Source organism: Diospyros lotus, chromosome 9, assembly GCF_014633365.1.
Source record: "Diospyros lotus cultivar Yz01 chromosome 9, ASM1463336v1, whole genome shotgun sequence".
NCBI lineage: Eukaryota > Viridiplantae > Streptophyta > Magnoliopsida > Ericales > Ebenaceae > Diospyros > Diospyros lotus.
Window position 1 is genome coordinate 6,277,786 of NC_068346.1, and position 17,165 is coordinate 6,294,950.

General features: G+C 33.5%; 1 protein-coding gene across 4 annotated transcripts; it reads right to left on the reverse strand.

Annotated features, from left to right (window-relative positions):
- Positions 1–238: 238 nt before the first annotated feature.
- Positions 239–14,787, reverse strand: LOC127810303 (cyclin-J18). Of its 4 annotated transcripts, XM_052349695.1 has the most exons (9): positions 14,698–14,787; positions 14,483–14,559; positions 13,046–13,145; positions 12,872–12,970; positions 12,772–12,789; positions 12,615–12,685; positions 12,358–12,484; positions 12,212–12,272; positions 239–680 (listed from the first exon to the last, which is right to left on the reverse strand). In XM_052349695.1, the coding sequence occupies exons 1-9, from the start codon at positions 14,749–14,751 to the stop codon at positions 580–582; spliced, it is 708 nt and encodes a 235-aa protein (XP_052205655.1). In that variant the 5' UTR covers positions 14,752–14,787; the 3' UTR covers positions 239–579. The 4 variants fall into 4 exon arrangements, with proteins under 4 accessions (XP_052205655.1, XP_052205652.1, XP_052205651.1 ...); XM_052349692.1 differs by lacking the exon at positions 239–680 and having other exon boundaries at positions 12,041–12,272; positions 14,483–14,556; XM_052349691.1 differs by lacking the exon at positions 239–680 and having other exon boundaries at positions 12,041–12,272.
- Positions 14,788–17,165: the final 2,378 nt, after the last annotated feature.

The following is a 17,165-nucleotide window of genomic DNA, read 5'->3' on the forward strand; positions in this document are numbered from 1 at the left end:
GAGTAATATATATAGAGTATTGAATTATAGTTTAAGTCTTAGTGAATTTTTATTTTGAACATACTCTTTCATGTGTTACCGTTTGAACTCAATATATTTGTCTATTTTTAGTACCATGATAAATTATTAACTATTTTATTATCTAAAAAGTTTTAAATGAAGAATTAATTTTATTTTCTATATTATCATTTTCCCCCTAAAGAATGTTCTTTATCCATCTAACTATTGCCCTAGTTTATCATTAAGAATATCAAGGAAATTTCATGGGAGCACGTATTATTTAGTTTGTCTCCTAAAGATCACTTGCTAGTATGGTAAAGGAACTTGCAGACAGCCACAGAAGTAGAATTTACTTAAGACTACTTCCTGGCAGAATCATGCGGCCGTGTGGTGGAGCCTACAAATCATTAAAGAGCCCCCAGATATTTCCTTTGTGTTTTTTTGCAAGTGTCCTTTGCGTGAATCAGCTAGCCACAACCTTTAATTGTATGATGAGGCCTTTATAAAAAGAAACGCATCAAAATGAGAGTAATTTTTATTTAATGAGGGTGGATGGCATACCACTGGGGCTTCGGTTATTCAAACTCCCGGTACCACAGAAGAGTGCTCAAATACATGCTTAAGAATGTCTCTGACGATTTCTACGATATGATCCTCCTTGCATCCTGTAACAAACTTCACTGCAACAATAAAACAATCTCCAATTACCAGTATCAATTAAGTGTCCATGTGGGACAAAAACCCACACCTCATTGAAAGAAATTCAAGGCGCAGATTTATTTATGTGGTGTGCTTCCTTGCAGGGAGACTAGAGATCATTGCTATCATTTTCTTTTCATATTCAATAACAATATATTATTAGACTAACACAATGATAATAGATAGCCCAACATGGGGCCCCGGGGCCTATTTCAATGACCAAGATGCTTTACAGAGTGCATTATTCATATCATTGAACGCAAGGGATCCACCAAGACTCGCATTATACAGTATCTAACGTTGACTATACTCAAGGTACAGTTCTTTTTTAAGAAAAATAAAAAACGTAAATAACCAGAAAATAATATATTATATTCTCATTTGATACGAGTCAGTTCATTAGTTATTTTATAAAAAATTTAGTAAGAGTTATATAAGATAAGGTCTTTCTACCTCCTTTAAAACCCGTAAATTATATAACCAACAACTACCAAAATAACTATTAGCATTAAACACTGTAAATAAACTTAACAAGGAACCTCAAATTTCAACACGAGATATGAAGAGCCAGCCTCCTACCACTTAAGTGGTAAGTTGCAGGGCTTCTTTTATTACAGTTTACACAGACCTTGCATGTGACCTCTATCCAATAGGCAATAGTTAAGCCACAGTCCACAGACACCGGTAAAAACAGATGCGTGAACCAGTGCATCCAAGTACCGACTGCAACAAGTTAATTAACTTCACCTACGTACGAAGCATATATGCCAAATCTGATACGTTATCCAAGTAATTATGACTTTCCCCCTTTACCATTCATAATGATATAATATAACGTATTAATCGAACGCCCTTTTGGCCATCTTAGTCGTCTATATCTAGGAAACTTACACGTCCAGAAGCCACGCTATAGGAAATAGCTTAACACCCAGTAGAATCTTCTGCCGAGCTCATATATAAATGAAATAGGGACATGTCAAAGTCCCATTAACTTCAGTTGAGAAAGATAGAATTGGCGTTGGGTGGAGCCATGGATCACGCAGAAGACGACGCCCGTTTATTGAGCTGTTGATAAAGAGCATAATGACGCAGGAAATAATCTCTCTAGGAATAGGACTGAAAAAAAAATACCAAATGTAGGGAAATGGTGGGTCCAAATGGACACTTTATTTAATCTTAGATGTTCATTGTCCGCAGCGGTCCAGCAGATGCTTTTTGGATAAGGATGAGTTCGCAGATAAATAGTACCACAGCCAGTTGGATGGGAGAGAAGAGACAAAGATGACTCTACCTGGCCTGGCCTACCAAGGAAGCCAAATGCCTGTTTTGAGTGTTATTTTTCGTATTCACTGTTCCTAAAAATGAATTTTCAAATGTATCCATCAAAATTATCTTATTTTTTAAACTTATTTATCCTCAAAATTAAAAGCACAACCAAACAATCTAGGCATTTAGCTCAACCCCAAGATCATACTTCCAATCACACGCGTGGTATTTGAAGGATCCTTGGTCCTTTTTTGAGTCCCAACTCATCATGTGTCATGGATACCTTAAACAACTAGACTACCAGCTGGTGGAATAAGGTACGGGCCCCCCTAAACAGAAAATTCCAAAATGTGTACCGGCCTCGCATTCATTGTTGTACACAGAGAGAAATAGGTGGTCCATGAGCTCGACTTTAATGATATCTTTAAGATGGTTGAACTTTCTGGCATTAGCGTACTGTAGTGGGATTATCACCATTTAATTAAGAACCAATGCTTTATGTATTTCTGGAAGGGCACTAATTAAAGTTTCACACAAGAAAAGTAAAACGTGAGTGGTAGGCGATGCGAATTATTTCCCAATCATCTTCATTCTAGTATTTAAAAAATCCCTGTTTCAAACCAAGGCTGAATTGACTAGTACCAGCGGCTAATATTCTCCTTCCTATACAGCTAGCTTTGACCCATTTGTTGTGGCTAGTGAAATAGATTTTGAATTTGCCGTTAAAATTTGCGCTTACGAGGAAGACTATTCAATTGATATCTGCAGCTCAAATAGGGGTCAAAGAACTAGGCGGATCCAAGAAAATGGAACCGTCAAGGACATGAAAAGACCTAGGAAGCTTACTTGCAAAGGCTGAGCAACCCACTGGCAGTGAAAATCACAACAACTTCCTGTTGATTTGATCTCAGCACTGAATGGAACACATCTTCGAGGTACAAAAAAATGTACATCAGATGCTACAAAATGTTGGCAGCTGGACCCATGTAAAGCGGATCTCGCGTGGCCGGTGGTCAACCATCAATCTCCTACAGCTCCTTGGGAAAGATGATGGCTGGGTTGACAAGGAAAGCAGCGGTACGAACCAATGATAACCCAACCTATCCATACACGATTCGGCTGATGCAGAAAGTGAGATCCACCAAATTCAATTAAATTCCTCATCATCATTTAAGTCCAAGAAAGAGCAAGGCAAGGCAAGGCAGGCTAATGGCTATAACTCCTAGTATCATAATACAGAAGGCCCATATTCTGCTATTAAGTCTATAACCAATAGCAAATAACCCAATCCCTAGTTTCCCAGACCAATTTGGTGGTAAATTAATGGGCTCCGTGTACAGTTTCTGAAGCATCACAACAGGAAGAACCCAAAATAAACTAGAACTGGCTTCGGATACAAATCCAACCCATTTAATATCTAACAGGCATTTTAGTTTTGGCCACCTAAGGCTTTAGAATCGACTAATCCAGTGAGCACTCTTTAGCAGAAAAGATCCTGGAGATGGAGTTCCACTGAATCTACAAGCTACAAAATGACGCAAACCGCGAGCGACGGTTGATTTCCCCTTGATTGGTGCTATGAGATACCCTAATATGCAACTTATAGAGCTTAAATTTAAATAGCTTTTTGCAGATATTGTGCCCACATTATTCAAAGACTAGAAGCTCAATTGTCCACTCTCCAATCATCCTGTTTGACATAGGAATTGCCGAATGTAATATTGGGTAAATTGCACTTAGACCAATGTAGTTTCAGTTTTTTGCACAGAGAAATAGTTTTAAAGGTCTTTGTGGTTTAGTTTTTTGCTGATACACCCCTCCATCACTAATGTTATCACTTAAACTATAATTAATCTAAATTAAGCTAATTAAACACTAATTAACCTAAAATAAGTTAATTAAAATAAAAAATAATATAAATTAAAAATGAGTTGGTCTGCTAAAAACACGATAGGTTTTCCAACCATATAAAATCCTTTTGTTGGGATGGTTTCTTCTTTTGTGGAGATAATTCAAAATATTAGTTTATTATTTAATAGTAATACCCATTTGAGTTAAGCTGGTATGAAAGGGTTAAGGGTGTTTTTGTCCTTAAAAATGTAATTTTTTAAAAATACTTTTTTTTTATGGAGAAATGATATACAAATTTTTTATGCTAAAGTAATATTTATTAACCAAAATATGAGATGTAAGCTTGACCACGATTCAATTCGAACTGTGAATCGAACTGAAATCGTCTTTTCAGTTTCAATTCAAAAATTGGAACCAAAACCCAAAATTTACGGTTCGATTTTAGTTCCTAAAAATAAAGAACCGGAACTGGAATCGATTTATACCATTGAAAAATAAATTAAATAAATATAAAATATATAATACAATGCACAATAATTGATATTTAAAAAAAATTAATTAAAATAAGGGAGTTATAAATTCAAATAGTAAGTGAACTAACTGAGATTTAATTCCTTTAAAACCCAAAAGAATATGTAGGCAACTTGATTTATATAAATTAAGTTCAAGATCATTTTTTTTTCTTTTTATTAAATCGATTATGTTATATATTTGCATCAAGTAAGCTCAAAATGATTAGTGGAGATTAGTCAAAGCCTCAAGTGGTAGTTAGTTAGGTTTTTAACAGTAACTAACAGCCGTGTTTAACGGTAATGCTATGTCTGTGAATAAACATTGTAATGTCCGCTCCTATGGTTTATAAATAGGGGGTAGGGGTAGTTGTTTAGATGCATGAAATAAACGAGTGCAATTGTGAGAGAAAAGTCTAATGTTGATACTCTTTGTAATCTCAATGAAATTTGTACTGGTGTGAGACTGCCCTATCGTACTGATTTGTTCAAGATCTAAGAAAGATTGCTCTCGAGTTTTAAAACTGGATGTAGGATCATCAATTTCTTGATGATCTAAACCAGAATAAATCTCTTCTTGTTTTGTGAGTGTTTGATTTTTCTGTCTTTACATTTCTGTTATGTTTTATTGTTTCTTATTCTGTAACTTTTGTGTACAAGTGTGTGTGTGTTCTATAAGGCCAATTGAGTGCATTTCAATGTTCCCAAGATAACAAATTGTCGAGTGTTTAGTCAAGAAAAGGCTAGAATCTTAGTCTAGAGTCATAACCAAGTCGCAAAAATAACATCAACTGTATCTGCTACAAGGTATGATATAGAGAAGTTTGATGGGCAGAACAATTTTGGTCCATGGAAGATGAAGATGAGGGCCTTATTGGGGAATCTTGGACTGGAAAAAGCATTCGGATGGGAGGCTAAAATGCCAGCCGCGTATAATGCAGAAAAGAAGAAGAAAATTGATAAGAAAGTCTTAAATACTTTAATTTTTAGTCTAGAGGATAAGGTGCTATAAGAGGTCTCTAAGATAAAGATAGCAGCATAATTATTGTTTAAATTAGAGAGTCTATATATGACTAAATCAATGTCAAGTAGGTTGTATTTGAAGGCTAAGTTCTTTATGTTTAAAATGAATGAAGGACAGAAGTTACAAGATCACATAGATGAATTTAATAAATTGTGTCTAGACCTTGAAAACATAGAAGTGGAATATGATGATAAAAATAAAGCCCTAGTATTACTTCATTCTTTACTAAAATCTTATGAGACATTTGTGGATATATTGAAGGATGACAGGGAAAGAACACCATGATAGTGCAGATGCCTTAGTCATTTCTGAAAAGGAAAAAAAAAAAAAAAAGGTTTGGATTTTGGATTATGGTTGTTCCATTCATATGACACCGTATAGGCATTGGTTTCTAAATGTTAAGGACATAGGTTGTGGTAAGGTATTGTTAGGGAGAATGTAAAATAATAGGAATTGGAGACAAAAATTAAATTGCATGATAGAACCATTGGAACGTTAACATCTGTGAGTTACCAGATTTAAAAAAAAAAACCTTAATCTCTCTTAGAAAATTGGATAAGAATGGTTACTCCTATAGAGGAGATGTTGGAGTCCTTAAAGTATCTAGGGAGTCATTAATATGCATGAAAGCTAACTTGCAAAATGGAATTTATGTACTGCAAGCCTCCACGTTATGTGTTGAAGTTGTAGTAGGAGAAAATAGGGTCTATGAACAAACTAGACTTTGACATTTTAGATGACACATATTAATGAACAAGAACTTAAGGAATTGTCCAAATAAGGAATTTTAGGCACTGGGAAGGTCACACAGTTAGACAAATGTGAAACATGTATATTTGGAAAAGATGCAAAACTAAAATTCTCTAACAAAGTTATTCATTCCTCTAAGGCCCTTTTACAATATATTCATTCAGATTTATGAGGTCCTGCACAAACTTTATCCTATGGAGGTGCTAGGTATACTCTGTCATAATAAATGATTACTCTAGGATGGTTTGGATTTATGTTTTAAAATTAAAAAACCACACTTTTGAAGCTTTTAAAACATGAAAAACCATGGTAGAAAATCAGAAAGGTAGGAAAATCAAAATCGTTAGGATAGATAATGGTCTAGAGTTTTACAATAAAGAATTTACCTACTTGCGCAATGAAAATGGTATCTTAAGACACCTCACAGCCCCAAGTAATCCTAAACAGAATGATTTAGCAAAAATAATAAATAGAATCCTACTTGAGAGGGTTAGATACATCTTTTATGCTAAATTACCAAAAGCATTTTGGGGGAAAGCTATAGCAAGTGCAGTTTATGTGATAAATAGGTCCCCATCAACTGCCATAAGCTTTAAAACCCCTTATGAGATGTGGTTTGATCATAAGTTGAGCTTAGACCATTTGAAGGTGTTTGGGTGTTTAGCCTGCACATGTGAAATAAGGAAAATTAGAACCTAGGGCAAGAAGTGCTTGTTTATTGGTTATCTTATTGGGGTAAAGGGATATAAGTTGTGGAATTTGGAATAAGGGCTGCCTAAACGGTTCAGTTCCAATTTGTCATAAAACCGAAACCAGAACCATCGCACCAGAAAATGGAATTGGAATTGTGTTCAGGCCTAAAAGGATGAAAAAGGTGGAATATAGAAACCATTTCAGACAAAAAGTGATTTTCATTGCATTTGTAAAATTTATCTAACAACCTACTGAAAAGAAATCATGTGACTTTTTATCTGAGATTGTTCAGATAAATTTATCTCTCATATTTCTAGATAAATTTATCTAAAACCTTATAGACAAGAAAAAATGACACATATGCCCTCCCTTCTAGATAAAATTATCTAGAATCTTACAAATAAGAAAAAAATGATCTATATGCCCCTTAATGCATTATAAGAAATTTAACAAACAATTTGATAAAAATCTCATAATGTTTCTCAATTTTATCTTAACCATTCCATATATTGGTCTAAAAAACATTTTAACCTTATCTTGCTCATTTTAACAAATGTTATATAAAGAGATACAATTCAATTTTGATCAAGAGTTGTTTAGAAGTTGATCTATGGTTTTATTTGGCTAAAATTTGGTTAAGCGTGTATACGATACACACTTTTACAATCTAAATGATGGAGATTGATTTTGGGGTTCTCTATTAATAGATTTTTTTGGTAGTTTGTGAATTTTTATTTTGTGAAATCTCTTTTATTTTACTTATTAAAGTTATTTGGTTACTAATTGTGATTATTTTTGAAAATATAATTGTTAAGATATTGTTATATGTCTCTAATATTACTGATATGCTCTAATGTTAAATTTAGATGATATCTAAAAGAACATTTTGATATACTTTTATATATTATAATAAATAAAATGGAAAAGTATCTGCATTGATATCTTTCCATAATATGATGAATAAATCTTTAGATATCTTGTTAAAGATCTCATTCTTGAATTGTTAAAAATATGTAGACAAAATTCTTCAGTATAAAATTTATTAAATTATTCCTAATCCTTAGCGTTCTTGAATGGAGACTTTGATTAATCGATTACAAATTAGCACACGAGATTAATACATTTGATTAATATGAGATACTAATAATAAAAGATGGCGAGTCACATGCCATACAAGTATGAGATGCGAATAATAAACATGTAGGTGATTATTAGTTAAACAATGCACCGAATGTGACATTAATAATAACAAATCACATGATTAAAAAAATTAATGATTTGTTACTAGTTGTTATTTTGTAATTAATCTCCTAATTTGAAATAACATGGTTGGCTTGTATATTGGTGTTGGGCATTTGCTGAAGATGCAAACTCATCCTATTTTAAGCAAAGAATACTTATTTGGTGGTCTATGAAGACATGTTTGACTAATAAGATTCATTATCTCCGGTGCGAGGTGAACATCTTATGTGATATTGTGTTAGATTATGATAAAAAAAAGTCACTAGCCAAGGTGTAAATGATTGAAAAGGAAGTTCAATGTGTCATCTCACATCACACCAAATAAGATTTATTTTATAAGACCGAGTTAGTGAGTTTAATTAACCATGATTCTCACTTGGTCAAGATTGACGTAATGGAAGGATTAAATTATAAGATAATCATCAACGGAATTGTCGTTTATATTTTCTTGATATGTTGCTAAACGTCACTCAAAGACATTAAGTGTTTTGAGAATCTGAAAGATTCTCAAAATAAATTGAAGAGTTCAATTAGTATCAAAAGAGTTTGATATTTTCTAAAACCTAGAAAGTCATACACCCAAAAGTAAAGTGACAAAATAAGTAATGTTGAGCTTATATTTGCCATTAAGAGTTAATAAAGGACCTATATGCAATTAAACAAGACTTCTAGCATAAAACACAAAATGGTCAACTGATTTTTTCAAAACTAAAATAAACTATCAACTGCTTTTGAAGTTGAAAAAATTATGGACTGGTTAAAGAAACCAGTCAATAGTTTTTATTTGGCCAAACATAGAGAATGGTGTGGAGTTGGTAAGAAAACCACTAACCCCACATGTCAGGTGTTAATCTCTTGTGCTGCATGCTTCAATTAGTGAATTATCAAATAATGCCATTAATTATTTTTTTTGCTTTAGATATAAATAGGAAGATTGAAAAAGAAAATATAATGATCCCTAAAAAGAAAAACCTAGCCCTCGACAACTCCTTCCCTTCATCTCTTTTCTTTCTTTGCTCATGTAATAAGTATTTTCTTTTGAAATTAAGAACAGATTCAAGGCATAAACATCCCCTTAATAATCTTCAGCTAGTACAAAGAAGTTTCAAGAGATTTTCAAGCTAGTTTGGTGTGGACAGCATTGGCCCATTTAACTTGAGGAGAAAGTGGTTAAACTTTGAAAGCCACACCAAGGATAGATTCTTTACAAGGTAAAAGCATTTCATTTAATGAATGTATGGGTGTATATTACTAAAATATCTAAGTCATATGAGATTACATGTATTTCTACTACGCACTTTGATTTCAAAATGATAAAAAATCACCTGAATGTCATACATAAAACTCAACATCTAGTTCTTAATAATTAGAGAAGAGGTTCATGCATTCCATGAATTCTTTGATAGTGGAAGACTTAGGTGTACATTGGTTTTTGGTTTGTGGTTTGTGGTTTATACTATTCACATTAAAAAGATTTTTCATATAAATTTTGATGTTCTTATAGTTGATTTATTATTACACTTTAATCTATAGTTGATTTATTATTCAACTTTAATCTATATTATTTTATATTTTGCTTGATTTGACTCCAACGAAGTTAGAAGGCAACGATTTTTGGACTTTTGTTTGTTAAGTTGTTGTCTCGCTGTCTTCTCTCCCAACACTATCAACAATAATCGTCGACTGCGCTACTGCTATTGATGTCACTGGCAATATTACTTTTTCTTTTGTCATGCCCCCCAATGTTGCTAATCCCACCATTCGCCATCGCCTTCCTCAATTTTCTCACATTATTCGCCACTGCCACGGTCTATCTCTCCATTCTCTGTCTAAACGATGAGTCAAGTGTTGCTAATTGCCAAATCCAACCTCGAAATCATTGTTGATCATCAAATCCATTCTAATTGCCAAAATCATTGTCTCAAGAAAGCCATCGTGGATCAGGGTTTCAGTTGAGACAATGAGTCATGGCAGTGGTGAATAGTGTCGCAAAAGAAGACTGATGAAGGTAGTGGCAAACAACGGGGCAATCGACGCTGGGCATGACCAAAAAAAAAAAAAAAAGTTAGCATCGTTGGCAATCCTCATCATCATCATCGGCACCGCCCCCGATGATCCCCAATAGATTCTTACGGGTTAGAAAACCCATTGTGTCCCAAAAGACCATCCATCTATCTTTTTTCTTATTTTTTTATTATTTAGTTTTAAATTAATAAGTGTTTAATTAACTTATTTTAGATTAAGAGTTTAAATAATGATATTAGGGAAGAAAGGGTGTTCTCAATAAAAAAAAAAAAAAAAAACTAAACCACAACGACTTCTAAAATTATTTATAAACTATAAAAGGTATACTAATAACTCAATCAAGTTCAATTTATTCTATTTTTTATATGCCTACACTAACAACGATTACCTTCGTCAATCATGTATCATTCTTCCTTAATACAACTGACAAATTTACCTTGGTGATGAGGGTGTTGTGATACAGAGTGATAATTTCTTTTCACCTAAAATATTAGATAGTTTTTTTAATATTTAAACAACTAAATTAGAAAGTGATATTATATTAATGCTTAGTTAATTTTAAAAGAATGAAATTATATCATCAATACTACGAACATTTTTAAAATCTAAATCTTTGACAGAATTTCCATTTTAAACTAAATAGCTGGTTTTAATAACAATATAAATATACAGGTATGAATACATAAAACTAAGAAATTTCAAAAATACTATATATTAAATATGGACAATGATTTTTAAACGGAATTTGGGGTGTCATTTTTGAGCAAGTCACTCAAAAATCAGACCCCAAATTCAGTTTAAAAAATCAGTGTTCATAAATTATATATCTGTTTGGACAAAGGATTTTTCATTTTCGTAAGTAGAAACTGAGGTCTCCCAAGGATGAGTAGATTAACATGATTGGAGGTGACAACTAATATTGTTTTTCTACATCCATTAAGAGATGGCAGAAAATTTCATCAAACTACGGGGGTGTGGAGGAACTAACTGAGCTAAAAACCCGTCATTGCTTCAGTCCGAAGCTGTGACTTCTGGCTGTTATTATCAGGTCTTATGTACACAAAGCGACATGATCAATGAACAGGTCCTTATTACACTAACAAAAAGTTCTTTATTGTGGATTTCTAAAGTTGTTCACTCAGACAGAATAGGTGCCTGCGATTTAAAATAAGGGAACTTATCTAGGTCAATCAACTTCTCCGGCTCTGCCTCTGTCATTTCAAAATATATGTAGTACCAGGATTGGTATACACATGTTTCAAGCTCAACGTACTGTGGTTGGGACTTTAGAACCAAACACAAGATAAGGTTATGGTTGGTTCCATGGAAATTTTTTCCAAGGACCGGAGTTTAAGTTGAAAATATTAAGAACGAAATTTAGTATTCTCCGCATTTTCAAATTTTCTTCTTAATGCAAAAGAGAAACTGCCTGCCTTTTAAAGCATACCTGAAGTATAACCTTATAGTGTTTATTTTGTAATGAAGTCGAAGAAAAGATGTCCAAAGATGGACACCAGGAGGTAGATACCAAATGCATCAAAGCCCAGTAACCTTCTCATAGCTTTTGCTATTAAAGATTTAAACAATTTAGCATAGGCAAAGTGTTGGAGAGTCCAGGGTTTTGTTTATGAAAAAGCCCATTTTAATAAATTGATGGTTAGTTTCTAAGTCTTTTTATTTCTTTTATGCTAAAACCTGTTTAAGCACACAACAATTTGGTTCGTTGGCCGAGATGCAAACATTTTTGGTTGATATATTTATAGCAAGAGGGAAAAAATAGAAAGGCCATTTGACTCTGAGCTTTTCAGTTTTGGTCATTTTAGTCCTGAAGATTTTTCTCAAATTCACCTCTAAACTTTTCAAAACGATTCATTTTTCCCCTTAAATGCTAGTTTTTTTTACTCAAATTCCTAATTTTTCAAAATGATTCACTTTGCCCCTAAAATACTAGTTTTTTTTTTTTCTCAAATTCATCCCCCAATTAAAACATTTCAAAAAATTTAGTTATAAATTTGAGTCAAAAAAGTTTAGGTGCTAAGTTGATCAAAATTGAAAAGTTTAAAGACCAAATCTGTCCCTTTTTTTCCCCAAACACTAAAAGATGAAGGCACGCCACTTAGTTGAATATATTTCATGTAAAAGAGCATATTACCCCATGGAAGAAGAGGAAACTCCCATCTCTGTCTAGGAACTGTGATAACATATGAAACCACCTGCAAAAATTCTAGACCTATTACAAAGACATAGCAAGTATCATCTCTAAATAAAATAGGATTGGGTGGATGTAAAAGAACATGCCAGTATTGATGCAGCAAGATATCTGGGAGAATTGTAAAGGCTGGATGTCTCCTCCTTTTCGTAGAGAAGATCCATTATATCCATGCATGCTACAAAATTTACAAGTTTCCCAACCCTGGCAACTCCCCTAAACTCATAAGAAGAGGAAGGCAGAATTAATTGACCCATAAGATTAGACAGTGAACGGATCTGACATCCAACCAGATCATTGTTTAGTGAAGGAAGCCACATATTTATGACGATGAAAAGAAACTCACTTGAACTGAATGCAAATCTCCTCGAGGAATTTAAAAGCAATGTTGGATGTACCAATCTCAAAATTCAATACCTTTCAAGAAGAAAAGAAAGACATGAAAAGCATCTCAGTTGACATCAACAAGAGGCAAGCAATCATCATATGTCAAGAGGATATACCTGCATTAAGACCACTTCCTGCAAATATCTTCATCAAGCTCCACAACAACAAATACAGTGCCGGATATTCAAAACAATTACTGAAACGAGAATAGCTTACTGCTTCCAAGAAGTCGCGAATGGTAAAATACTGTTCCTTAATCATCTTGTCTCCCAAAGACTTCACACTTTTCACAGATAGGGGATGAGAATCATGCACCTGCAGACAAAATGATGTACTAAGAACCATGTAAATGACTCTAATTGAAAACCACTGATGAGTGAAATTACCTACTTTGCTTGATATCCATATAGAAATAAGAGCAAACAATTGCAGGTTGCTCTCTCTTATGGGATGCAAAAGCCAGTTTTCCATGCCATTGCTCTGTCTGAATCTTTGCAAGTACAAGTTGACGGTCACAATACTTGCAGTAGCAAAGAAACTTAAACAAACCTATTTTCCAGTTAGCAAAGCATACGAGGATGCCATTCAAAACAGTAGACAGTCAAGTTAGTGTATTTTAGGCACTAAGCGTTCTCATATTTTATGCTTTGCCAATTCTCATAGAATCCATGAGACTGCAGAAAATCCTATATTTTCACTTGGCAACGGCACCTTCGCTGACATTTGAGCTTAGTTTGCACCAGATTTCAAGTCCCTCCCCAACTGTTAGTTCTTTGCTCATTGACAATTGATCTACTCGAATACTAAGGAGAATACTAGTATATAACTTTCAAGAAAAAAAAATATATAAAATGAGCTGGAGCTTCAGAACAACCTCTAATTTTCAATTGTCATCCTTCAGAAATTATTATAACTGCGTTTTGTTTGGATTTTTTTTTTTCTTGACAAACTTGAGTTTTATAATCAGCACAATCGTATTCTATAATTTCACATGCTAATAGATTATTTTTCCCACAAAGAGACTAGATTGTGCCCTTGAAAGCAGGGAACGCACGAATCATTCAATTCCCTTATGCAAAAAAATTGCTAAGTAAACTGAAAAGATTCACAAATGGATTCTTATAGGCACTTTTTTGAGGCACACAAGCTTATCAGGAAGTTAACTTGTGCCATAATGGGAAAAATCTGAATGCGGAAGGATTACTAATAGCAAAAAGATCTATTAAATTCTTTTAAAGATTAACGAGTACTTAATCATTGCTCATCAACAACTACTAAGGGTGACGGAAACACAGAAGGGTTGCTTGTGATGCCAAACTAGTAAAAGATTAATATTAGGCAACCTTTCCACCGGAATTCGGCAAAGGAAATACTTGGCATCCGTTACTATCAGCTTAGTAGTGTGAGAAGGTAAAAACAGCATATATATATATATATATATTAACTGAGTAGCTCAAATTGTCCTCATGCACCAAAGGATTCAAACTTATACATGAATCTTTCTTGATTTCTTAGACTGCTTTTTAGAGTTTGTAAGAGCACTAATTCAAAATTGCAATCCTTAGAAACTGATCATCGTCTACAAAGATCAGCAACAGATTAGTAACACCTCGGCCAAACCAAATCCACGGGTAATTACATGAATCCAGCATTGCATCCAATACTCTCAAAAGTCAGTACCAACCTCTATATCCATTAACATTATTATTTATGGAACAACAACCAGAATCCAATACCAACGGGATCATTATATTAAACTTACAAAAATTGAACATATAAATGTAATCCAGCGCTTCTTAATATGCGAAGTGAACAAGAAATCCCTACCGAGATAAAGAAGGGTAGAACCGATCGGCGAAGAGTGATAACGCCGAGTACTTGACGATCGGACGAATTTCAAGCTGCTATAGAACGAAACACAGCAATTGTGCAAAGATTATCAAACGGAATTAATCAATGATCGAGTATTAAGTGCGTAACTTACAGTTCGATCAGGAAATGAACAGAGAAAATAAAATTGTGTGAAATTGAACCGGAATTACTTGAGCGGATTGGATGAGGAAGGCCAATAGTCGGAGTCGCAAACCGGAAGACATCTCATCTCATCTCATCTTGAAATGGGGATGGCTCTGATTCTGAAGCTCTTGGAGGGAATTTCGAAATGGGTTTACTTTAATACGATGGCGGTGACGCTGCAAATCCGGCCCATTAGATGGCCCGTCGTCTTTTTGGGCCTAAACCAGGCAAGCCCAGCCTTTTCATTTGATTAAATTTTGGGCCAAACCCAAGTGCATCTTCTCCCACTTCAACTCTGGCACCGTGATGATTTGAAAACCTTGGACTAATAAACTCACGACCATTACATAAGCTTTGACTGGTTAATTTATTAATTAATTCACACTCTCTTTATTATTCCCTCCCATTATAATTTTGTCATTATCAGGTTGATTTATTCTTTCTTAACCCTTCTTTTAACTTGAGCATTGAGACTCGTCCTAGGTCTATTTCAGGGTTGTTTTTTTATTAAGATATAGTTAGCAACAGATCAACATATTATAACACTTGTTATAGATACAAAAAGTCTTGCCATTGGTCTAGGTTATTGTTTGTTGATTATTGGTGATATTCTGTATCATCATTTTTGTTTTTAGTTTTTTGTTTTAATATTCAATTTGTTGTGTTTGTTATTAGTTAAAAAATTACAAATTTAAATTCCTTGTTTAATAACTTCAGTCTATTGTATCATCAAAATTAAATAGGATGCTAAGTGGACTTTGATCATGGGAAAATTGATGTTTTAACCGATGTAGATGATGGTTAGTCCACTTGCAAGTACACTCACTATATAGAAAATAATTGATGAGGCAAAAAATTGACCATCAATATATTTGTTGAAATCATGATATTTAGTTTGGATGCCTCGAATCTTGTTCTCTAAGATGAACTGTTACAAAAAAAAAGAAATAAAATCATAAAATAATCTCAAAATTTGTCCAAAAAAGTCACTCTAATGCCTAAGTCAAACGTGAAATAATAATAAAAATGGATTGAGAAAGCTAGAGTTTGTAACAAAAAAAGAAAACGTGAAATAATACTTATCTAGATGAAATGTCGACATTCTCTATTTATAGTGATTTAGAGATAATCCTTCACAGAGAATTATGTTTCTTTATTGAATAATGTTTAACAATAGTTATCATGAACAAATTTGAGGTGATTATTTTTATTGTCTAAGGTTGTCTTCCTAAGATTTAGGACAAAGAATTTATCCTAAGTTTGTTAGAATTTTGTGGCTAGACTTCACCTTTAATTATATAAGATAATCCTAGTCAAATTAGGTAATTCACCTTTGAATAGAATTAGTTTGTCCTCAAATTTATGGAAAACTTTTTTATTGGGAGAGAGGATATTGGCTGGCTAGTCTAAGGTTGAAGCCAATTGTGGCCCAAACATAAAACACATGTCATGTTCAATCTTTAGGTGTAGCATCAAAAGCCCTCTACCTCCTTAGTTCAATGTAATTGAAGTGAGAAAGTAAAAATGGTATCATTCGCTTTGCTCAAGTTGTGAGGTTAAAGGTGGTTTGTAAATGCTGAGAAAGTAAAAATGGTATCACTCGCTTTGCTCAAGTTATGAGGCTAAAGGTGGTTTGTAAATGCCAAGATTGAAGGTTGCCTAAAAATATTAAGGTTAAGGGTGGTTTATAGATGCCGAGGCCGAGGGTGGCCTGCCAGTATTAAGATTGAGGATTGCTCGTAAGTATTGAGGTCAAGAGTGGCTAGTAATTCGAGCTAAAATTGAAGTTCTTACTTATTTGTCTTATTGACATGTATGCATCACACATTTTATCTTTTTCAAACTTTATTTTATGCAAACCTTCTACTAGATCTAGCCTTACTAATTTTGTGAGTTGGTTCATACTAACGTGACCAAGTTTCTTATGTCAAAATCAACTATCTCCATTGATTGCAGATATACATTTTACATTATTTGCTAAGAGGTCAATTATATATATTTTTTCACATCTTTAACCAACAAATATGACATTTAACTCATTTTTAACTACACATTTAGATGATTCAAATATCACATTGTATCATTTATCACAAAGTTGACTAATACTAAGCAAGTTATGCTTCAATTCATCAACAAGTAGCACATTTTCAATAATAGTAAAATGAACATTATCTACTTTTTTGGCACTAATAATTTTACCTTTGGCATTATCCCCAAAAATTACAATGCTTCCATCTTTTGATTTTAGTTCAAAAAAGTTGTTCGAATCTAAGGTCATTTTCCTTGAGCATCCATTGTTCAAGAACCACTTTGAGTTTCATTGAGACTTTGATTTTCCCTGTACACATTTCAAACATTTGTTTTTAGTACCCAAACTTTCTTGAATCCGACATGATTAGCAAATTTCAAAAGCATATTATTAGAGATCCATACTTAACTAATTTTCTTTTATATGGGCATGCGTAGGCTTTATGCCCTTCTTCATGGCAAGAGT

Bases quoted from the DNA above. Each gene is read 5' to 3' on its own strand.
- LOC127810303 (XM_052349691.1), bottom strand. From the start codon at position 14,751: ATGTCTTCCGGTTTGCGACTCCGACTATTGGCCTTCCTCATCCAATCC. The intron at 13,146-14,482 runs GTAGGGATTTCT...GTACTTGCAAAG, and splicing joins TTCTACCCTTCTTTATCTCG to ATTCAGACAGAGCAATGGCA. The intron at 12,971-13,045 runs GTAGGTAATTTC...TTTTGTCTGCAG, and splicing joins CTATATGGATATCAAGCAAA to GTGCATGATTCTCATCCCCT.